This window comes from Ascaphus truei, unplaced genomic scaffold (genome assembly GCF_040206685.1).
Source record: "Ascaphus truei isolate aAscTru1 unplaced genomic scaffold, aAscTru1.hap1 HAP1_SCAFFOLD_404, whole genome shotgun sequence".
NCBI lineage: Eukaryota > Metazoa > Chordata > Amphibia > Anura > Ascaphidae > Ascaphus > Ascaphus truei.
The window spans coordinates 47,408-72,540 of record NW_027456735.1 but is presented as its reverse complement, the minus strand read 5'-3'; the positions used below and the strand labels follow the sequence as shown (position 1 = coordinate 72,540).

Genomic DNA, 25,133 nt, shown 5'->3' with positions numbered 1-25,133 from the left:
TATACTACATGGGAATGCTCCCAAGTGGCATATGTGGGCACTTGTTCAATGACAAACAGAAATGAAGACATACTTGTGCAATATTTGACCTCACTATTTCCACGGAGATTGTTCCATGCACCTACTGCCCATCAAATGGAGAGTATTTTCCATGAATCCATCACGTTCTTGCATGATCTGTTTTGTAGCACTAGAAGGTTCCATTTGATAACCTATGTAAAGCATTAATGTGTTTGAAGTGCTAAATCCTCTTTTCTCTTTAAAGCAGCAATACATTTCTCTCCCCCGCTCCCCCAACTTTTTGTGTGTAAAGCATGTGCCAATATATATTTCTACATTCTTACTAAAGCTGGCAATCATTTGGTGCTCATGTTATAAATCTGTAAAAATCCTGATTGTGTGCCTAACGAAATGGCTGCCTTCTAACTTTGTGCTGCAGTCTGAAATGCTGCAGCTGATATGTAACAATATATTACTAAGTGTTGCATTATTGTTTCAGCTTTCAGTCATAGACAGCCTGCTGTTTGAAAACACAGCAACAGATCTGTTTGTGATACTTTGTTGTCAAAGGGAAGAGCTCAAAAAGGTGTGCATCAGAGCCTGTTTTAAAAGAAGAAGTGGACAAGACTTCCTAAATGGTTGCTGCAGCCAGCAAAAGGATAATCAATACATTAAGAAAGTCATTAGAACATGTGTTTTTTGTTTTACATAGCTTCCATGCACACAGGGAATAAGGTGCCCAACCAATGTGAAACATGCAGGTACATTTTCCCTCAGGCATTCATTTCACACTTAAGGATTTTGCTGCATCAAAGTGGTTAAGCTACAGAAATGTTCTGGTTCGTATAGTTTGTGGTTACATGCCCCAGTGTGTGGTTGTGTATTTCAGGCAGTCCCACCAACTCAGCATATCACTAAAAGTTGCCAAGTAGGCCCATACATTTCCAGCTATTAAGTTAATTAGCAAAATAAAACAATTGTGCATTATAGCAGTCACAATTTTCTGGTAAAAATGACACAATAGTATCGCTGTTTCAGGCACTTTAAAGATCATAGTTTATTTACTGTATAATAAAAATCTAGTATACAGATTAGAGGGAATCTGATAATAGCAACTATAGTTATTCACCATCTAGGATTTTTGCTCTCAGTATACCAACAAAAAAATGTTAATGTTTCATCACCTATAAAGCCCCACGGTCATCCCTTCCTGTGCGGCCTGGCCCTGCAACTGACGCCGATGCTTTCAGGTACCTCTGGCACTGAAGGGGATGATTTCTATGCAATGTATTATATGTACAGAGTGAAGCCAACAGAAGTGTAACCCACAGTGGTACAGCGTTAACAAACTTGTAAAAGTCACCATTTAGAGTTTAAACATTAATGGGTTAACCTGCATAATTTTATTTATAAAAATGTATTCGAGTTCTCGTTACAGAAATTGTCGTCATCTGAGCCGCAGTCATTACTTTGCTATCATATACATGCAACATTTCTTAGGATTGACAGTCGGTGTTTGATCGGACGTAGACAGTCGACATTTCTAGTGGAACATGTTAACCTAGGTGAATACACAGAAAATTAAAAACTGCACCCAACGTGTGTACTGGTCCAAAAAAAGCATCTCGCACAGAAAAACAGAAAGATGATAAAACAAAATCACGTCATGTGTAACACATTATTTTAAAGGGTATACATAGCAGAGCACCTGCACGGTCCAAATGTCACTGTAGGACTTCCTTTACCGCTTGCAAATAAGAGGCTGAAATGTAATCTCGCATGTGGGTTCTGACATTAGGTGTACAACTCATCAGATCTTGCAAAATAGTAAGATGGGAGGAAAAGGGGGAATTACTATACAACTGAAACTATTTACATTATATAATGGAATGTAAGCCATCCCAAAATGGCATTCAAAAACCATGGGACCTCTCTATACTAACCTAATACTTTAAGGTTTAAAATTATGATTAGTAGAAGTGTACACTAAATGTACAGAAAAAGCAAACCTATGGAGAATTTTTTTTACTGAGCAGCTTAAAATGATACATTTATGCTAAAACAGTTTTAATAAGCACTAACCAATGAGTGTTAAAAATAAAATGGAGAAATTGGGACAACGCTATTTAACTTTGGTGATGCAAAGGCCTTTTTGTGACATGTTCTCCCAAGTCTGCAACTTGTAACTGCTGCAACAAGCCTTTCTGGAGAAACTTGAGAAAAAGCTAATCCAACTCTGCATGCATGCTTTTTGCTGCCAGTTATTTGTTATTTAACATAAACCCTTGCGGTAACTAGAAAACAAGGTTACAACAGTTACACGAGTTTAAAGAGTAGTGGAATGCCAATATGGCAAGAAAAACATGTTTCTCAACAGGAAGGTGTCTCGTACCGGCAGAATCTGCATACAGACACAAATAAATGTCTTCTGAGCCGATTCATTATAAGCAAAAAGGTACAAATCACTGAAAAGGTCAATAGAAGCAGAGACAACTGGTTTTATGTACCATGAACACTCCAGTCCACTGTATTTACTTTGTAAAGGTGGCAACCACGGCCCATAGGATTTCATTGGCGTTTGCCTTCATGCACTCAATCTCTGGGTCTAGATCGAGCAGTTGCCGCACTCTTTTCATGGCCAAGTCGTACTGTTCATCCAAAAGCGGGGCAAAAGCGTTCTCAACGACGTCGGAAGAATGGGCTAGGTAGATCAGGGCCAACAAACGCTTGTCCATGCGATGCGGATCTTTCACCCATTTGTCAAGAACCGCTTCCTGCACCTTCTTAATGAGACGTTGCTTGATGTTGTTGTTGGTGAGGGGGTGTGTGGTCATGTCAAATAGAAGAAAGTTCTGTTTCTCTGTAGTTAGCACACCCTTTTCCACAAGATTTTTAGCTAAACGTTCACGCACATTTCGTAACTGGAAGTGTAGTTTCAATGGATTCCATGTCTCACCTAAAATAAATTACAAATATTTCTAATTATAGCATGTGTAGAAGATTACCAGCAAGTTGAAGCGCCAGGACAAAATTAATCGAAACGATATATAAAATTATTTGATTTTGCCGGTTCACATGGTGCATGCATCAGGTCCTGCTCGTCTCCAACAAAATGGTGCGGGGAAAAAAACCTGAATGAAACTTAAGTTTTTATGGTTGTGTGTTTCACCGAGGGGCAGGGTTTGAAAAACTTACAGGCAATGTCATTATCGACGGTAACCCCGTAGTAAAGTTTATTTTCAATTCCAAATCTTATGAAAAGCAGAACACTAGTGATAAGTGAATAATAGTGTCTCAATATTGCAAGACTGTGAATACAAAAAAATAAAATTGTATGCAACCACAAATGTAAAAACAGATGTATTGTTAAAAGACTGAACCTTACCTACTGTAACAATGTATGTTAATATTTGTTATTTTATTGTTTTTTTGTCCTCCAACCCTATTGTACAGCGCTACGGTATATATTGGTGCATTATAAATAATAATAATAACGTTCTGTCAGCTATGGAGATCTTTGATATTAGCCATTGGAGGGAATCAAACTTCAAAACATCTGATATAATATACTGTGGCCTACAGTTATAAATTTGTATCATTTTCAAGGACAATTTTCTGCAACATCTTTTAATGATACACCATGAAGTTCTTCAAAGATGAACATGAGCTTTTAAGACCCAACCGCTTCTTAGCTGAAGATGGTCAACTGTAGATTTTAGTAGATCTGTGTGCACCAAAAAGGTGAAGATATCCGACTAGCATCCTCTCAATCCACCTTTAAGAGCCACCTTAAAACACACCTGCTTAACGAAGCATATGAGTAGTTCCGTGGCTGATACTATACACCTTGGCCCCTTGCAAACATACTTACCAGAATGCATTGTTAGCTCCTCTGGCATCCGACTCCCCTCCTCAAATACGTCTTACAAATTATTATACTTGGGAACAAACATTTGCACTTACCACTAAGAAGTTCAATCCAGCTTTGCACAGTTTCCGGTGTTGGGGTTTCCTTTATATGCTTCAAGGCTTCATCAAGCATTACATCGCCTGTGGGAGCTTCAGACTTACAGATAACCTATGGAAGAGAGGTTTGCAGAATTGGCATTACATTACTCTCAGTAATACAACCAGCCTTGAGTCTCATCTGTGATGCAGGATGAAGACCCACTTATTATTCACAAACTTATTAGCCAATAAGTTACAGAATGTTCATATTTAAAAGCTCAGACCCTTCCAATGCATCCAGCACGCAGTAATAGAGCAAGATGCAGCACTTTGTAGTTTAATTATGGTGTGAAGAACAAGTCTTTGACATTCCACATAAAAAGCGCACCCGTTTGCATTAATAAGTATCGAATTTATTTCAACAGTCTTGACATGTGCACCTCTGCTAAAGGTGCATGGACAACTGGATATGCAATACAAAAGAGGCGCGGTCTATACGCCTTCAGCCAAGGTGCATATTATGTATAGGTCAAGTGAGCATGGTGAGTATTGCTCAAAAGCTCAACACCACTGCTCCTATATTCAAAGCCCCTCCCCCCCCCAAAAAACTAAGAATATGGCCTTAAAATATGCTAGTGTTTTCGTTCACTGAATAAGGCTGCGCTTACAGCGCCGGCGAACTCGTGTCAAAACAAATGCATTGCTGCCGTCGTGTGCGCTTATAGTAAGGACGGAGCGACGGCTTGGTCATGACTCAATTTGATTTTTCCAGCAACCGCAGCGTGACGTCACCGTCGCCGGCTCTATAAGCGCAGCCTTAGGGGGTCAATGTTTATTTTGGTTGTTCCACATCCATAGTAAGGAAGTAAACAGAGGGCACCAAAATCAGCATGCCTTAGAAGATCAGCAGCGGGGGCAGAAGAGGAAAGTGGGTGGCAAAATCCGAACGCTATGTCTCCCCTAGATGACCAGTGTAGGACACAGCAGATTAAAGACACATGCCCTCCTTATTAAAAGGACAATTAGAAAAGGGGACTGGACAAAGGAGGGTCAAAATCCATACTAAATATCTTTTTACACATTTCTCCAAGCACTAACAAAATAAACTTTCAAAAATACCGTTTTAACTATTCAACCATAACACACAGTTCAATTTGGTCTCACTTAGGACTTTAAAAACAGGTCTCAAGTCCAACACTTGCACCAGGTAGTGTTCGCTTACCTTTCTTGCTAGTAGACTTCTGCGCCTCATACCACAAGCTTCGAGTTGGATCCGGTCCCTAAATGCCAGTTCGATTAACATACAGCCACGTAAACCAGCGGAAATGCAATCATTCCAAAAGGATGTGTAACCCTGAAAGGAAACAATCACCCGGGCATTCTGTTTAAACGTTGCATGGCCAGGTCCCGACAGGATGCACTGGTACAAAACAATAGCAATCCTAACAAACCAAGCACCCATGCACACCACAGTATGAGATTGCCCAAACATGGAGTGCATACTGACAATGCTCTGCAGATCTCTCAAGTACTTAAACCGTTCACTAGATGATCAGTGGGAACAGACAGCATACACTATAGATCAGCACACAACCATTTTGTAACTCAATAGAATCTGTACAAGTTAGGAATTGTATTTAAAACCAGAGACATAACATAAAACACAGACAAAGGCACTGTACCGTATATAAGTTTTTCTGGATGTGCACTGAGCTTTGTCTGTGTTTTATGTTAAGTCTCTGGTTTTAAATATATATATATTGCCATGCTCAGTAGCACTCCTCTGTGAAACTTATATGCTTATATATATGTTGTGGGTATTTTGGGGGTTCAATATGAGCTTGTAGGTGTTCTACAAGTTAGGAATTGATAGGACTTCAGAAAGCCATCCTAAGCCCAGCATTTACACATACTTGGGCGTGGTGAGGCCCCATATCCGTACCCTTGAAATTGTGCAATTTTTTTGGCTGTGAAAATAAGAATGCAGCACCTAGGCACAGCAGCAGAGAAAAGCATTTCTGCAGAAAAAACTTCATTTAGCACATAATTGTTGTAGAGCAGGGGTTCTTAACTTGTGGTCCATGCTCCCCACACCCCGTCCACCAAGGGGGTCCTTGCAATATATATATTTTTAAAGTACTGCCTAAAACAGAACCAGAAAAATAAAAAAATGTAAACTATATCCTATTCAGAGTACATACTTTTCTTAGCTAATTTGTAACGCATTTTTATGACAATATAGTATTTAAGAGTGTCAGGTACATAGGTAAATAGTTGAAGCTCTAGGGGTCTGTAGGTACAAATGTGTGGAAAACCAGTGCTTCAGAATAAGCCAGTCCCTTTAATATGAGTCGGCGCTAGGACCACTCCAAATGTGCTAATGTATGCCCTAATAGGGATAGGGGACTAGTACCTGGTGCTATTGAGCACCAATAAACAGTACATAGTTTGTCCCATACAATGAGAGATAAGGGTATGGAAACCCACAGGTGCAACTCACAGTTCGCTTCCAGGATCCATAGAGCGGTCTCAAAGCAGCAATCAGCGGCGTGCAATCCACCAGGCAGGACAACAGGAACAGATGAAAAAGGCAGTGCACTGCCTAAAAAGCAGGAGGCTCACGGTGGCATAAAAACAATTTAATAAATAAAGGGATCAGACATAGCCCCCCACAGCAGCAGCAGATGACACACCTATGCGTTTCGGGACCCTTTATCAAGGTGTACTATGCTCCAAAGATAAGCCGGTATATAAATACAAGCGCCGTTCGCGCCAACGAGTGACGTCACGATCTCTCCTCCAATCCACTAACATCCTCTACGTGTATACAATTTGATAGGCTGGAGAAATGGTGTCTGTCTCAACAAACTTTATTGAGACCTGCATCACAAGAAGTGTGTGCAGGCTCTTGGATAGGGACTCTGATTGGTTGGTGATGACAATATTGAAAATAACTTTATTAGGAACTCACAAAAATACAATAAAAAGAGGATAGTGACGTCAGTCATTCGCCTAATTGTCCAGTGCAAGAAAAATATCCTAATACAGAAAAAAAGAAAAATCCTAAGAAAATGTAAAAAAAAAAAAAAAAAAAAAAAAAAAAAAAAAACAACAATATTTGAATAAAAGCACAAAACAAAATTAAAAGACACACACAAACAAATTTATTAATATCCCCCAAGATCCTGAAAACACATCAGTGCCTATATAAACCAACATCTTTATTAATCATGACAAAAATAGCACTGCCCCAGGGGGGATGGTCGATTACTTAAGGTGTGTGGTATTGAATCTGTCCCTTGTCATGTGAGGGATGGGAATCGGATCAGGAGGCTTGACCATAGAGAGGCCTACTGGATCTTCATGTTGAAGACCCAGGTCCCTTTCGGACTCAATACAGATTGGGACCTGGGTTACTTCCTTTGATCTGGTGGCTCTCTACGGTCTTGCTCTTGACCCCCCCCCCCCCTAATATAATATCAATATAGATATCTTCATAATATTTGATTTATCTTGCCTCAATCAGTACCTTATTGATACAACCCCTCTAATTATTTCAGATATTTCAAACAATTCTGATATTTTAATTTCTTTAGATATTTTTGTATACTCATTTATTGATATCTTATTTTTTGCTCTTCAAGTTTATTTTTTGCTCCTCAAGTTTATGAAGATTTGTTTCTATGATTATCAACTGCTGTTATCAAGTATGTTTACTTTACGCATTGCACATCTTCTTACAAATTACAAGTATTGATTTATGCAAAATATGTTTGACCTGGATTTAATGAAATTACTGTAATTTTTGTAGTATATGTAATTTTTCCAGTATATGCATGAAAATCATATGTTGCCTTTCACATCCCCCTGAGTTCCAGGGTACACACCAGTGCATATTGGGCTATTTTTGCCATGAGTAATAAAGATGTTGGTTTATATAGGCACTGATGTGTTTTCAGGATCTTGGGGGATGTTAATTAATTAATTTGTTTTTGTGTGTGTTTTTTTATTTTGTTTTGTGCTTTATTCAAATATTGTTTTTTTAAATGTTCTTAGGATTTCTCCTTTTTAATATTTAGTTTATTTTTTTTCTGTATTGTTGGGATATTTTTCTTGCACTGGGTGATTAGCCGAATGACTGACGTCACTATCCTCTTTTTATTGTATTTTTGTGAGTTCTTATTAAAGTTATTTTCAATATTGTCATCACCAACCAATCAGAGTCCCTATCCAAGAGCCTGCACACACTTGTTGTGATGCAGATGGACATGCTGGGGTCTCAATAAAGTTTGTTGAGACAGACACCATTTCTCCAGCCTATCAAATTGTATACACGTAGGGGATGTTAGTGGATTGGAGGAGAGATCGTGACATCACTCGTTAGCGCGAACGGCGCTTGTATTTATATACCGGCTTATTTTTGGAGCATAGTACACCTTGATAAAGGGCACACGGCCCAAAACGCATAGGTGTGTCATCTGCTGCTGCTGTGGGGGGCTATGTCTGTTCTCTTCATTTATTAAATTGTTTTTATGCCTCCTGTTTTTTAGGCCTTTTTCATCTGTGTCTGTAGGTACAAAAAAGAACCACAGGTGCAGAGTAACCGTGTGTACTTGTTTATTTATTTTTATTTATTTAGCATGTTGATGTATAGTGCTGCTAGTTTTACGTAATGCAGAGGTCCCTGCCCCATGGAGCTATGTTGTTGGTGCCTGAGGCACAGGGAGATAAAGTGACTTGCCCAAGGTCACAAGGAGCCGACACCAGGAATCGAACCAGGTTCCTCGGCTTCAAACTCAGTGCCAGTCAGTGTCTTTACTGACCTGAGCCTCTCCCTGGAACATCTCTTTCCTTAATGTGGTAGCACCGCTATCGTATCCCTTGCCAGCTGTGGTTCACAATACTTTTAATGCCATGTCTTCCATTTCCCATATCATTTGGGTTGTGTAGTCCAACCTACTTATTCTACACGGGCAGGAACATCAGATAACATTTTGAAGTTGACCTGATTCTATTCTTCCATATTGTGCTATCCCAGGCAGGCAGGCATGACATGCAGTGGACAGTCAGCGTTTTGGTCGCGGGCAAACGTCTCATTCCGAACCGGTAGTACTATAAAATGGAGCCGTCAAAAGCAGCCAAATAACGCATGTATACATTATACAACACACACAAAATAACAGTGATGTAAAAATACCGGACACCTGGTCCCTTAAAATGCCACCTTTGGTGTCTGTCCTGTGCGCAACTACTGACCCATCAATCACAGCTGCAACTTCAAAGTTGGATCTGGTGCGCTGGCACCAGCGATTGACAGGTCGCCCGCGCAGTGAGGAGAGCTGGGAGAAGCAGAGAGCAGAAGGCAGAGGCCACGCAAGGGCAGGGGGCAGAGCTAGTTGGAGGTGTGTGTCGGTGTTAGTGCGAGTCTATCCTGGATACCCACTGACATACAGAATTTTCCCGGGCACCTAAAATTTTCACCCTGGCGCCTGGGTTTTGTGGTCAGTAACTGTGCCACAGCCGCTCACCCGTTCCTGCTTTAGTAGTGCAACATGAAAGCAGGATCGGGTGCCGACAGGTGACAGGTCACCTGGAGCTGCTCCGCTCAGTGTGTACCGCAGGAGAGAGGGTTTCTGGATCGAAGAGCATCAGCTCTGTGCCCGCCCCTGCTCTCCGTGTGGAAGACGGGAGCAGGGAGACATACGGTCCGTGTCAGCGAGGGAAGGGGAAAGAGGTAAACGTTAGGTCCGGGTCAGCGAGAGAGGGGGGAGGGGGAAGAGTGAGGTCCGTGGCGATCTGCTTCAGACATCTAAAAAGAGAGGCTGGTTACCCGTTTAAATAAAGATAAAAACGAAGGATTTTTGGACAGTCGGACGGTCTCCACCACGGTCAGTCCTCCAGGTCACTTGAAGCTATAATGAAGAAACATTGGGGTTTATTAAAGGGTGATCCAGCTTTATAAGGAAACCTGGAACATTTCCCATCTATAGGAAAGCAAACAGTAATAAAAACATAGTGGCTTCTTGTAAACTTAGATCTAGTCAGGGCCCCACATTTAGTTTCAGGCCATCAGGCAATTACAGGTGCAATAGGGGGGAGATGTTTAATGTGCACCTTTTTTGATCCCAAGAAGGAGTACACATCTTCCTCCAATGGTGAATCATTTAACGTTAAGGGGTTCATCAATTGTTTTAAAGCATTTGTTGTTTACCTATTGACCTGTAGTTGCGGTCCCCAGTATGTGGGTCGGACCACCGACCTCTAAGTACGAGGTTTCTAGAGCACAGAAGAAATATTATTAATGGGGCCACCAACCACTTTGTTTCTACACATTTTTTATTAGCTCATAATAAAAATCCGGAAGAATTTAAAATGATGGGATTAGAATTAATTTCCCCTCTCGGTTCTAGCGATGGATCGAACTAAGCTTGACGTTAAACGTCTATTACTACAGCGGTGCGCAAACTGGGGGCATGGGATTTTTCTGGAGGGGCGCGTGCAGTTGCTTAGGCCCCGTGCTCTGCCCAGAGGCATTTAAATTAAATGTCGGGGGACCGCGCGAGATCTCTGCAACTTAAATTTACTGGGATTCAGCCGGCTTCTGGCCACATCACCATGACAACGTGGTGTCATGTGACGTGTCCTCATTGAAACGCGGGACAAATGACATTGCGGGGTCACGTGACCCTCGGCATCATTTGACACAAGGTTACTGGGGAGTGGGGGGCACGAGCGCTGGAACCAGCACATATGGGGGGGGGGGAGAGAGAGAGGGCAGCAAAAAAATAATAATATAATAATAATTTGCGCGCCCGTGTATTACAATATTGTCTGAATGAAAATCTTTGATATATCATCTACAAATTAGAATTTAGTAGATGTCATTAGGTCACTATTCATATCATTATGGTATTCCATTAATATATATTTTTTTTTCATTGATATATTTTGTGGTATTGTCCATTATATAGTTGTGTATATGTTATTACAAATAATTGTTATTCTCTATTCACTATTAATAATCTAGTGCCAATATTAGTTTTATTTGTTTTATACTCTATAGAGAATTATCTTTCTTAAACACTAGTATTTTTATTTACAGTAGTTCTAGATATAGATCAGTGCATAACTTAGACTGAGGGTATCTATAATTATATTTTGCATCATGAGTTAAGTTTCTCCATGTTAGGTGTATATGTCTCACTTTGGGCAAATCTCCTGTCTGCTGTGTTTCTTCCTATTCGCCAAGTCAGCTCAAACTACGCTGTTTATGTGCGGTCCTCCACACTTGGTGGGTAAATCCCTGAAGAAGTCGGCTGTTACCCGATAAAACACGTAGGGCTATTGCGGCATCTCGCAGCCATGACCGGCAACGCCGGGCCGTGCATGATACTCCCATAGTAGGCAGCTGATCTGCGTTACCTTTGGGATTTCCTTTAAATGCGGGTGATGACTATACTGCGCTGGATTGTGTCGTTTACATGCAGACATTTATGCTCCATTCGGAAGCTGAGGTTCGTGGATCCCCATTGCTGCTGCAGGTCTGTACGGATCAAAATCTTCCTCCAGTGGACTGCGGAGTCTCCAGCCAGTAACCGGGTGTTATATCCAATGCTTGTTTTTATTATTCATCTTGCAAGTGGACATCTGTCTCCACTTTAATAAACGGTCTATTTTTTTGTTATGGTAATGCACTAGAGTTGTGCGCTTTTTCCGTTCTGTTTTATAGATCTGTATTTTTGTAAGTGATACTTCCTTAGAAGAGTTGGTCCCCCTCCTCGGAAGTGGTTTTCTCCATAAAAAATAAATGATACGTATGTGTGCTAGGTAGCACTCCAACACAAAGCAAATGTATTAATAAATGATCAGGTGCACAGGAGCAGGGAACCACCTTATACCCCCCAAGGGAATCAATAATATACACAGGGGTCTCCGGCACGCAATAAGAAAAACAAAAATTTAATTTGTCATTAACATTTTTGTCTGTTTCTTCTTATTGCGTGCTGGAGACCCCTGTGTATATTATTGGTTTTCTCCATGATCACGGGACATTGTGCCAGTTTGGTATACGTTATCTTTTTATACCATGGACATTACATATGGACATGTTCTCATTGTTTGCTTAATTCATAATGATATTTGTATGCACATATTGTATATACATTTATCAGAGATGTAGACATGTATGCAGTTTTGAGTTTGGATGACACTATTTTCTAAAATTCTTGCAAAAGTGATGGTAGTTGCCCGAGAGGTTGTTTATTTGATTTTCCAACTGCAGCCAAGATCTGTCATTAACTTGACTTCAAGAGGCACAGCCCTGTAGGTAATCTAGCAGCACAGTTTCATTGGTAGCATATTAATAACAATTCCTTTTATGTGTATAGGTTAAGAGGTGCAGAGCTTTTTGTTCACATTGTATAGCTACAAGCAAAGGTGCCCTTTGACCAATCACAAGAGAAAAAAAACACAGAAACTATTTGATTGACATAATACTACTCTTATACTCTGCAAAAGCAAACAAAATCCATCGTGCCCCACAAACTTTAGACTCCCTATGCCTCTGTAATAAAAGAACACCTACAGTGGTGTGAAAAAGAAAGTACACCCTCTTTGAATTCTATGGTTTTACATATCAGGACATAATCATCTGTTCCATAGCAGGTCTTAAAATTAGGTAAATACAACCTAAGATGAACAACAACACCACATGACATATTACACTGTCATGATTTAACAAAAATAAAGTCAAAATTGAGAAGCCATGTGTGAAAAACTAAGTATACCTTATGATTCAATAGCTTGTAGAACCACCTTTAGCATCAATAACTTGAAGTAATCGTTTTCTGTATTACTTTCAGTCTCACATATCGTTGTGGAGGAATTCTGGCCCACTCTTCTTTACAACGTTGCTTCAGTTCATTGTGGTTTGTGGGCTTTTGTTTATGCACAGCTCTCTTAAGGTCCAGCCACAGCATTTCGATCGGGTTGAGGTCTGGACTTTGACTGGCTCCATTGCAGCACCTTGATTCTTTTCTTTTTCAGCCATTCTGTTGTAGATTTGGTTGTGTGCTTGGGATCGTTGTCCTGTTGCATGACCCAATTTCGGCCAAGCTCTAGCTGTCGGACAGCTCACAGGAGACTCTAGAATACTTTGGTATACAGAGGAGTTCATGGTCGACTCAATGACTGCAAGGTTCCCAGGTCCTGTGGCTGCAAAACAAGCCCAAATCATCAACTCCACCACCGTGCTCGACAGTTGGTATGTGGGGTTTGTGCTGATATGCTGTGTTTGGTTTTCGCCAAACGTGGCACTGTGCATTATGGCCAAACATCTCCACTTTGGTCGCGTCTGTCCAAAGGACATTGTTCCAGAAGTCTTGTGGTTTGTCCAGATGCAACTTTGCAAACCTAAGCCATGCTGCCATGTTCTTTTTAGAGAGAAGAGGCTTTCTCATGGCAACCCTTCCAAACAAACCATACTTGTTCAGTCTTTTTCTAATTGTATTGTCATGAACTTTAACATTTAACATGCTAACTGAGGCATGTAGAGTCTGAGATGTAACTCTTGGTTTTTTTGCAATTTCTCAGAGTATTGCACGGTCTGACCTTGGGGTGAATTTGCTGGGATGTCCACTCCTGGGAAGATTGGCAACTGTCTTGAATGTTTTCCACTTTTGAATAATCTTTCTCACTGTAGAATGATGGACATCAAAATTGTTTGGAAATGGCTTTATAACCCTTCCCAGATTGATGGGCAGCAACAATTGCTTCTCTAAGATCATTGCTGATGTCTTTCCTCCTTGGCATTGTGTTAACACACACCTGAATGCCCCAGACAAGCAAACTGCTAAAACTTCGGCTTTTATAGAGGTGGTCACACTTGCTGATCAATTAATCAAGGGCATTTGATTAGCAGCACCTGTCTGCTAATTGGCATCTTAATTCCTATGGAAGCAGTAAGGGTGTACAGTACTTAGTTTTTCACACACAGCTTCTACATTTTGGCTTTATTTTTGTTAAATAAATCATGACACGGTGTAATATGTCATGTGTTGTTGTTCATCTGAGGTTGTATTTACCCAATTTTAAGACCTGCTAAGGAACAAATGATTGTTATATCCTGATATGTAAAACCATAGAATTCAAAGAGGGTGTACTTTCTTTTTCACACAACTGTATGAGCACATTAGACATTCTCCCAAACATGCCTTACCCCATGAACACACAGCTTACAGGGCTTCAAACTGCAGCAATGGCTCTGTGTTATGAAATACAAATGAGCACAAAGTGCTACATTTTTGCTTCTTATTCACTTTAACGTGGATGCCTTAAAAACATATGTCTGCCGTTTCACAGCTTATAATGAAAGCCAGTGCCATGCAAAGACCGGTTGTCAAAAAAATAAAGAGCAGTTTGATGTAGGCCTAGTACCAACTTGAACCAATGACACCAATAGGTTTGATGGTTTAAAAGTCACTTAAGTATCAGCTCTGTTTTACTTCATTGACAATAGGGACTGTGAATGGGAAGTGTGACTGCAAACATGCTTGCTCCAATGAAATGATAAGACCACCAGATTTACACATGCACACCATTTCCAGCAGACAATTAGAAGGGGGAGGGGGAATACTGTTGTTTAAAAGTGTTCTGTGGCACCCAACCCTGGTATTCCCTGAGGAAAATTTGGTAATGGCCGACATTTAACTCCTCAAGACACCAGCAAGCAATTTTTTTCCCCATAGCTTTGACATTTGGTCTATGTAACCCATTCAATGCCGGAACACCAGCAGCGCCATTGCTCATCTGAATAGAAATCACGACTGTGGGCTGGCCAATTGATGACGTGAACAAAAAGGTGGAGGAGGCTCCTTTTCCGTTCGATCCCATTCACCTCCGATGGCGCAGTGATCTGCCCCAGGAAAACTAGTATTCTATGATGTACCTTGGCGTACCAACCCTCAGCCCAAACCCAAGTATTTTGATGTCTAGCATTTCATTGCAGAAGAAACAGGCACAAAACACTCTGTACCATCACCATGAAAACATCCAATATCCAGCCTGTAACAACAAACCTTGGGGCACAGTGCACTACGGGAAACACATGGAAACAGGAATGAAAAGCTACACGGCTTACAAGAATAAAAAAGGCAGTAAACATACCGTATAATATGTTTATTCATATTTATTTTTTTAATAAATGGGTCAGTTTTTCCACTGTCTGAAGATGCGCAGATAGAATCAGGAAAATGTGCACAGAATGCAGTATGCTTATTTGCTCTTACACAAACTATCCATCTACCAAATGTACTGACAGCTAGAATGATGCATCCCTGAAATACACTATACAAGTGTGGTTTTCAGACCTCTCCTCACAAAATCGTGTTTTGGCAATAACCAAGCAATACTACGTACATGTATGTAATGTACGGTCATGCTTCTTAAATCCTAGGTCCATACTCTGTCTGGGGTTCCCAGAGGTATGGGTGGAAATACCACCCCTTTGTATACTTGCATCCAGTCTTAATGAAAATATGTATACAGAAGTAAAGCTGTGCTTTTTCATTATCTCATGTGATACTAGCAGCACAATGTAACCTTTAATAACATTTAAGACTTTAAGAAATCGTGAGAACTGAAATGCGCTTTCAAATTTCTTGAAATATTTAATGCCATTGGCAAATCAGATGAATAATGCAGGGCTGAACAACCAAAGTAAAAACCCATCTTGTGTATAACATGACAATAGCATTTACAACTGCAGTTCATGTTTAAAGCAGAAATACCACCTGCCCCTTTTTTTCCAAATTTTTATATGTAAAGCATGTGACTATATATAAAATTCTACATTCTTACCTAAGCTGGCAATAGTTTGGTGCTTCTATTATAAATCTTGATTGTGTGCCTAATGAAATGGCCACCTTCAAACTTTGTGCTGCTGTCTGAAATGTTACAGCTGATATAGTATTAGTAATATATTGTTACATAACACATTGTTACTGCTTTCAGAGTAATAGACAGAAGGCTGTTCGGAACAAAGCAACAGATCTGCTTGTGATACTTTGTTGCAAAAGGGCAGAATTCACAAAAGTGAGTCAGAGCCTGTTTCAAAAGAGGAAGTGGATATGACTAAATGGTTGCTGTAGCAACCAAAAGGTTATATCAGTACATTAAAAACATTCAAATGGCATAAAGTTAAAAAAAAATGCAGACTAATATTATCCAATGCTATAGACCAGATTTATCTTAACAACCCCCCACTATTTTTCATGTTTTGCTGCTCTAAAAGGTCATATTCTGTATATTAAGAAGCTACAGTGCAACAACGCTTACAGAAATGTAAAAGGTTTCGTTTCAAGAATGATTTTGTCTATTCAGTCCTCATGATTATTCCTGGTTGTGTGGATCACCACTGCCCACTCGTATTTCCTGCTAAGCTCTACCGTACTGCAACAGAGAAGGGGGAAGAAAAAAAAAATACAATTGGGGTATGAACGCCTCTATAATTACCACCACGTTTCAAAGGGGAGAACGGTCAGATCCAATACAAATGGCAGTTCATACAGATTCTTGCAAATTGCTTCATTTTCATCTTGCACCCTTATGCAATGTATCAAGCACGTTGGCTCCATATTTTGTCCCACATTTGCCATCTTTCAATGAGCTGTGTCAATAGGAACTATTCATAAGCAGACAGAAAAGAGAGTTTTTAAATTATACACCTCTGTGCTTTACTAATTCTCCCTTCAATATTACAATGCTTTAAAACACTTCTTGCTCCAAAATTGCCTTGATACATAACCTTCTTCATCCACTGTTTTATCTGTCAATGCAATGCTCTCTATGAAGGAACTAGAAAGGAGTCAAAGCTTTGTACCACTGCACGGTTATATCCTCGTCAATGCTATGTAATACTGCACGGTTATACCCTCGTCAAAGCTCTGTAATACTGCACGGTTATATCCTCGTCAATGCTATGTAATACTGCACGGTTATATCCTCGTCAATGCTCTGTAATACTGCACGGTTATATCCTCGTCAATGCTCTGTAATACTGCACGGTTATATCCTCGTCAATGCTCTGTAATACTGCACGGTTATATCCTCGTCAATGCTCTGTAATACTGCACGGTTATATCCTCGTCAATGCTCTGTAATACTGCACGGTTATATCCTCGTCAATGCTCTGTAATACTGCACGGTTATATCCTCGTCAATGCTCTGTAATACTGCACAGTTATACCCTCGTCAATGCTCTGTAATACTGCACAGTTATATCCTCGTCAATGCTCTGTAATACTGCACGGTTATACCCTCGTCAAAGCTCTGTAATACTGCACGGTTATATCCTCGTCAATGCTCTGTAATACTGCACAGTTATACCCTCGTCAATGCTCTGTAATACTGCACAGTTATATCCTCGTCAATGCTCTGTAATACTGCACAGTTATACCCTCGTCAAAGCTCTGTAATACTGCACAGTTATATCCTCGTCAATGCTCTGTAATACTGCACGGTTATATCCTCGTCAATGCTATGTAATACTGCACGGTTATATCCTCGTCAATGCTCTGTAATACTGCACAGTTATATCCTCGTCAATGCTCTGTACTACTGCACAGTTATATCCTCGTCAATGCTCTGTAATACTGCACAGTTATATCCTCGTCAATGCTCTGTAATACTGCAAGGTTATATCCTCGTCAATGCTCTGTAATACTGCACAGTTATATCCTCGTCAATGCTCTGTAATACTGCACAATTATACCCTCGTCAATGCTCTGTACCACTGCACGGTTATATCCTCGTCAATGCTCTGTAATACTGCACGGTTATATCCTCGTCAATGCTCTGTAATACTGCACGGTTATATCCTCGTCAATGCTCTGTAATACTGCACGGTTATATCCTCGTCAATGCTCTGTAATACTGCACAGTTATATCCTCGTCAATGCTCTGTAATACTGCACAGTTATATCCTCGTCAATGCTCTGTAATACTGCACGGTTATATCCTCGTCAATGCTCTGTAATACTGCACGGTTATACCCTCGTCAATGCTCTGTAATACTGCACAGTTATACCCTCGTCAATGCTCTGTAATACTGCACGGTTATATCCTCGTCAATGCTATGTAATACTGCAAGGTTATACCCTCGTCAAAGCTCCGTAATACTGCACAGTTATACCCTCGTCAATGCTCTGTAATACTGCACGGTTATACCCTCGTCAATGCTCTGTAATACTGCACGGTTATATCCTCGTCAATGCTCTGTAATACTGCACAGTTATATCCTCGTCAATGCTCTGTAATACTGCACAGTTATATCCTCGTCAATGCTCTGTAATACTGCACAGTTATAGCCTCGTCAATGCTCTGTAATACTGCACGGTTATACCCTCGTCAATGCTCTGTAATACTGCACAGTTATATCCTCGTCAATGCTCTGTAATACTGCACAGTTATATCCTCGTCAATGCTCTGTAATACTGCACAGTTATATCCTCGTCAATGCTCTGTAATACTGCACGGTTATACCCTCGTCAATGCTCTGTAATACTGCACAGTTATATCCTCGTCAATGCTCTGTAATACTGCAGTTATATCCTCGTCAATGCTCTGTAATACTGCACGGTTATACCCTCGTCAATGCTCTGTAATACTGCACGGTTATATCCTCGTCAATGCTCTGTAATACTGCACAGTTATACCCTCGTCAATGCTCTGTAATACTGCACGGTTATATCCTCGTCAATGCTCTGTAATACTGCACAGTTATATCCTCGTCAATGCTCTGTAATACTGCACGGTTATACCCTCGTCAATGCTCCGTAATACTGCACGGTTATATCCTCGTCAATGCTCTGTAATACTGCACAGTTATATCCTCGTCAATGCTCTGTAATACTGCACGGTTATATCCTCGTCAATGCTCTGTACTACTGCACGGTTATACCCTCGTCAATGCTCTGTAATACTGCACGGTTATACCCTCGTCAATGCTCTGTAATACTGCACGGTTATATCCTCGTCAATGCTCTGTAATACTGCACAGTTATATCCTCGTCAATGCTCTGTAATACTGCACGGTTATATCCTCGTCAATGCTCTGTAATACTGCAGTTATACCCTCGTCAATGCTCTGTACTACTGCACGGTTATATCCTCGTCAATGCTCTGTAATACTGCACAGTTATATCCTCGTCAATGCTCTGTAATACTGCACAGTTATATCCTCGTCAATGCTATGTAATACTGCACAGTTATATCCTCGTCAATGCTCTGTAATACTGCACAGTTATACCCTCGTCAATGCTCTGTAATACTGCACGGTTATATCCTCGTCAATGCTCTGTAATACTGCACGGTTATATCCTCGTCAATGCTCTGTAATACTGCACAATTATACCCTCGTCAATGCTCTGTAATACTGCACAGTTATACCCTCGTCAATGCTCTGTAATACTGCACAGTTATATCCTCGTCAATGCTCTGTAATACTGCACAGTTATATCCTCGTCAATGCTCTGTAATACTGCAGTTATATCCTCGTCAATGCTCTGTAATACTGCACAGTTATACCCTCGTCAATGCTCTGTAATACTGCACGGTTATACCCTCGTCAATGCTCTGTACTACTGCACGGTTATACCCTCGTCAATGCTCTGTAATACTGCACAGTTATATCCTCGTCAATGCTCTGTAATACTGCACGGTTATATCCTCGTCAATGCTCTGTAATACTGCACGGTTATACCCTCGTCAATGCTCTGTACTACTGCACAGTTATATCCTCGTCAATGCTCTGTAATACTGCACAGTTATATCCTCGTCAATGCTCTGTAATACTGCACGGTTATATCCTCGTCAATGCTCTGTAATACTGCACAGTTATATCGTCGTCAATGCTCTGTAATACTGCAGTTATATCCTCGTCAATGCTATGTAATACTGCACAGTTATATCCTCGTCAATGCTCTGTAATACTGCAGTTATATCCTCGTCAATGCTCTCTGATACTGCACGGTTATATCCTCGTCAATGCTCTGTAATACTGCACAGTTATATCCTCGTCAATGCTCTGTAATACTGCACGGTTATATCCTCGTCAATGCTCTGTAATACTGCACAGTTATACCCTCGTCAATGCTCTGTAATACTGCACAGTTATACCCTCGTCAATGCTATGTAATACTGCACGGTTATATCCTCGTCAATGCTCTGTAATACTGCACAGTTATACCCTCGTCAATGCTCTGTAATATTGCACAGTTATACCCTCGTCAATGCTCTGTAATACTGCACAATTATACCCTTGTCAATGCTCTGTAATACTGCACGGTTATACCCTCGTCAATGCTCTGTAATACTGCACGGTTATACCCTCGTCAATGCTCCGTAATACTGCACGGTTATATCCTCGTCAATGCTCTGTAATACTGCACAGTTATATCCTCGTCAATGCTCTGTAATACTGCACGGTTATACCCTCGTCAATGCTCTGTAATACTGCACAGTTATATTCTCGTCAATGCTCTGTAATACTGCACAGTTATATTCTCGTCAATGCTCTCTGATACTGCACGGTTATACCCTCGTCAATGCTCTGTAATACTGCACGGTTATATCCTCGTCAATGCTCTGTAATACTGCACGGTTATATCCTCGTCAATGCTCTGTAATACTGCACGGTTATATCCTCGTCAATGCTATGTAATACTGCACGGTTATATCCTCGTCAATGCTCTGTAATACTGCACGGTTATATCCTCGTCAATGCTCTGTAATACTGCACAATTATACCCTCGTCAATGCTCTGTACCACTGCACGGTTATACCCTCGTCAATGCTCTGTAATACTGCACGGTTATATCCTCGTCAATGCTATGTAATACTGCAAGGTTATACCCTCGTCAAAGCTCCGTAATACTGCACAGTTATATCCTCGTCAATGCTCTGTAATACTGCACAGTTATATCCTCGTCAATGCTCTGTAATACTGCACAGTTATATCCTCGTCAATGCTCTGTAATACTGCACGGTTATACCCTCGTCAATGCTCTGTAATACTGCACAGTTATATCCTCGTCAATGCTCTGTAATACTGCACAGTTATATCCTCGTCAATGCTCTGTAATACTGCACGGTTATATCCTCGTCAATGCTCTGTACTACTGCACAGTTATATCCTCGTCAATGCTCTGTAATACTGCACAGTTATATCCTCGTCAATGCTCTGTACTACTGCACGGTTATATCCTCGTCAATGCTCTGTAATACTGCACGGTTATATCCTCGTCAATGCTCTGTAATACTGCACAGTTATATCCTCGTCAATGCTCTGTAATACTGCACGGTTATACCCTCGTCAATGCTCTGTAATACTGCACGGTTATATCCTCGTCAATGCTCTGTAATACTGCACAGTTATATCCTCGTCAATGCTCTGTAATACTGCACAGTTATACCCTCGTCAATGCTCTGTAATACTGCACAGTTATACCCTCGTCAATGCTCTGTACCACTGCACGGTTATATCCTCGTCAATGCTCTGTAATACTGCACGGTTATATCCTCGTCAATGCTCTGTAATACTGCACAGTTATATCCTCGTCAATGCTCTGTAATACTGCACGGTTATATCCTCGTCAATGCTCTGTAATACTGCACAGTTATACCCTCGTCAATGCTCTGTAATACTGCACAGTCATATCCTCGTCAATGCTCTGTAATACTGCACAGTTATATCCTCGTCAATGCTATGTAATACTGCACAGTTATATCCTCGTCAATGCTCTGTAATACTGCACAGTTATACCCTCGTCAATGCTCTGTAATACTGCACGGTTATATCCTCGTCAATGCTCTGTAATACTGCACGGTTATATCCTCGTCAATGCTCTGTAATACTGCACAATTATACCCTCGTCAATGCTCTGTAATACTGCACAGTTATACCCTCGTCAATGCTCTGTAATACTGCACAGTTATATCCTCGTCAATGCTTTGTAATACTGCACAGTTATATCCTCGTCAATGCTCTGTAATACTGCAGTTATATCCTCGTCAATGCTCTGTAATACTGCACAGTTATACCCTCGTCAATGCTCTGTAATACTGCACGGTTATACCCTCGTCAATGCTCTGTACTACTGCACGGTTATACCCTCGTCAATGCTCTGTAATACTGCACAGTTATATCCTCGTCAATGCTCTGTAATACTGCACGGTTATATCCTCGTCAATGCTCTGTAATACTGCACGGTTATACCCTCGTCAATGCTCTGTACTACTGCACAGTTATATCCTCGTCAATGCTCTGTAATACTGCACAGTTATATCCTCGTCAATGCTCTGTAATACTGCACGGTTATATCCTCGTCAATGCTCTGTAATACTGCACAGTTATATCCTCGTCAATGCTCTGTAATACTGCAGTTATATCCTCGTCAATGCTATGTAATACTGCACAGTTATATCCTCGTCAATGCTCTGTAATACTGCAGTTATATCCTCGTCAATGCTCTCTGATACTGCACGGTTATATCCTCGTCAATGCTCTGTAATACTGCACAGTTATATCCTCGTCAATGCTCTGTAATACTGCACGGTTATATCCTCGTCAATGCTCTGTAATACTGCACAGTTATACCCTCGTCAATGCTCTGTAATACTGCACAGTTATACCCTCGTCAATGCTATGTAATACTGCACGGTTATATCCTCGTCAATGCTCTGTAATACTGCACAGTTATACCCTCGTCAATGCTCTGTAATATTGCACAGTTATACCCTCGTCAATGCTCTGTAATACTGCACAATTATACCCTTGTCAATGCTCTGTAATACTGCACGGTTATACCCTCGTCAATGCTCTGTAATACTGCACGGTTATACCCTCGTCAATGCTCCGTAATACTGCACGGTTATATCCTCGTCAATGCTCTGTAATACTGCACAGTTATATCCTCGTCAATGCTCTGTAATACTGCACGGTTATACCCTCGTCAATGCTCTGTAATACTGCACAGTTATATTCTCGTCAATGCTCTGTAATACTGCACAGTTATATTCTCGTCAATGCTCTGTAATACTGCACAGTTATATCCTCGTCAATGCTCTGTAATACTGCACAGTTATATCCTCGTCAATGCTCTGTAATACTGCACGGTTATATCCTCGTCAATGCTCTGTAATACTGCACAGTTATATCCTCGTCAATGCTCTGTAATACTGCACGGTTATATCCTCGTCAATGCTCTGTAATACTGCACAGTTATATCCTCGTCAATGCTCTGTAATACTGCACGGTTATATCCTCGTCAATGCTCTGTAATACTGCACAGTTATACCCTCGTCAATGCTCTGTAATACTGCACGGTTATATCCTCGTCAATGCTCTGTAATACTGCACGGTTATATCCTCGTCAATGCTCTGTAATACTGCACGGTTATATCCTCGTCAATGCTCTGTAATACTGCACGGTTATACCCTCGTCAATGCTCTGTAATACTGCACGGTTATATCCTCGTCAATGCTCTGTAATACTGCACGGTTATACCCTCGTCAATGCTCTGTAATACTGCACGGTTATATCCTCGTCAATGCTCTGTAATACTGCACAGTTATATCCTCGTCAATGCTCTGTAATACTGCACGGTTATATCCTCGTCAATGCTCTGTAATACTGCACAGTTATATCCTCGTCAATGCTCTGTAATACTGCACGGTTATACCCTCGTCAATGCTCTGTAATACTGCACGGTTATATCCTCGTCAATGCTCTGTAATACTGCACGGTTATATCCTCGTCAATGCTCTGTAATACTGCACGGTTATACCCTCGTCAATGCTCTGTAATACTGCACGGTTATACCCTCGTCAATGCTCTGTAATACTGCACAGTTATATCCTCGTCAATGCTCTGTAATACTGCACGGTTATATCCTCGTCAATGCTCTGTAATACTGCACAGTTATATCCTCGTCAATACTCTGTAATACTGCACAGTTATATCCTCGTCAATGCTCTGTAATACTGCACAGTTATACCCTCGTCAATGCTCTGTACTACTGCACAGTTATATCCTCGTCAATGCTCTGTAATACTGCACAGTTATACCCTCGTCAATGCTCTGTAATACTGCACAGTTATACCCTCGTCAATGCTCTGTAATACTGCACGGTTATATCCTCGTCAATGCTCTGTAATACTGCACGGTTATATCCTCGTCAATGCTCTGTAATACTGCACGGTTATATCCTCGTCAATGCTCTGTAATACTGCACAGTTATATCCTCGTCAATGCTCTGTAATACTGCACGGTTATATCCTCGTCAATGCTCTGTAATACTGCACGGTTATATCCTCGTCAATGCTCTGTAATACTGCACAGTTATATCCTCGTCAATGCTCTGTAATACTGCACAGTTATACCCTCGTCAATGCTCTGTAATACTGCACAGTTATATCCTCGTCAATGCTCTGTAATACTGCACAGTTATATCCTCGTCAATGCTCTGTACTACTGCACAGTTATTTCCTCGTCAATGCTCTGTAATACTGCACGGTTATATCCTCGTCAATGCTCTGTAATACTGCACGGTTATATCCTCGTCAATGCTCTGTAATACTGCACAGTTATATCCTCGTCAATGCTCTGTAATACTGCACGGTTATATCCTCGTCAATGCTCTGTAATACTGCACGGTTATACCCTCGTCAATGCTCTGTAATACTGCACGGTTATATCCTCGTCAATGCTCTGTAATACTGCAGTTATATCCTCGTCAATGCTCTGTAATACTGCACAGTTATACCCTCGTCAATGCTCCGTAATACTGCACAGTTATACCCTCGTCAATGCTCTGTAATACTGCACAGTTATACCCTCGTCAATGCTCTGTAATACTGCACAGTTATACCCTCGTCAATGCTCTGTAATACTGCACAGTTATACCCTCGTCAATGCTCTGTAATACTGCACGGTTATATCCTCGTCAATGCTCTGTAATACTGCACAGTTATATCCTCGTCAATGCTCTGTAATACTGCACGGTTATATCCTCGTCAATGCTCTGTAATACTGCACGGTTATATCCTCGTCAATGCTCTGTAATACTGCACAGTTATATCCTCGTCAATGCTCCGTAATACTGCACAGTTATACCCTCGTCAATGCTCC

At 40.9% G+C, this 25,133-nt stretch overlaps 1 protein-coding gene across 3 annotated transcripts in view; it reads right to left on the bottom strand.

Annotated features, from left to right (window-relative positions):
• Positions 1 to 1,032: 1,032 nt before the first annotated feature.
• LOC142483966 (Golgi phosphoprotein 3-like) overlaps positions 1,033 to 25,133 on the bottom strand; it is a 35,752-nt gene continuing 11,651 nt past the window's right edge. Inside the window, exons 2-5 of one of the 3 annotated variants that reach the window (XM_075583886.1) lie at positions 6,449 to 6,550; positions 5,171 to 5,302; positions 3,964 to 4,078; positions 1,033 to 2,956 (exon numbers count right to left, since the gene is read on the bottom strand). In XM_075583886.1, coding sequence (XP_075440001.1) covers positions 2,532 to 2,956; positions 3,964 to 4,078; positions 5,171 to 5,302; positions 6,449 to 6,550 — 774 coding nt within the window. In that variant the 3' untranslated portion in view covers positions 1,033 to 2,531. The remainder of the gene's footprint in view (positions 2,957 to 3,963; positions 4,079 to 5,170; positions 5,303 to 6,448; positions 6,551 to 25,133) is intronic. The other 2 variants (XM_075583887.1, XM_075583888.1) reach the window with 2 other exon arrangements.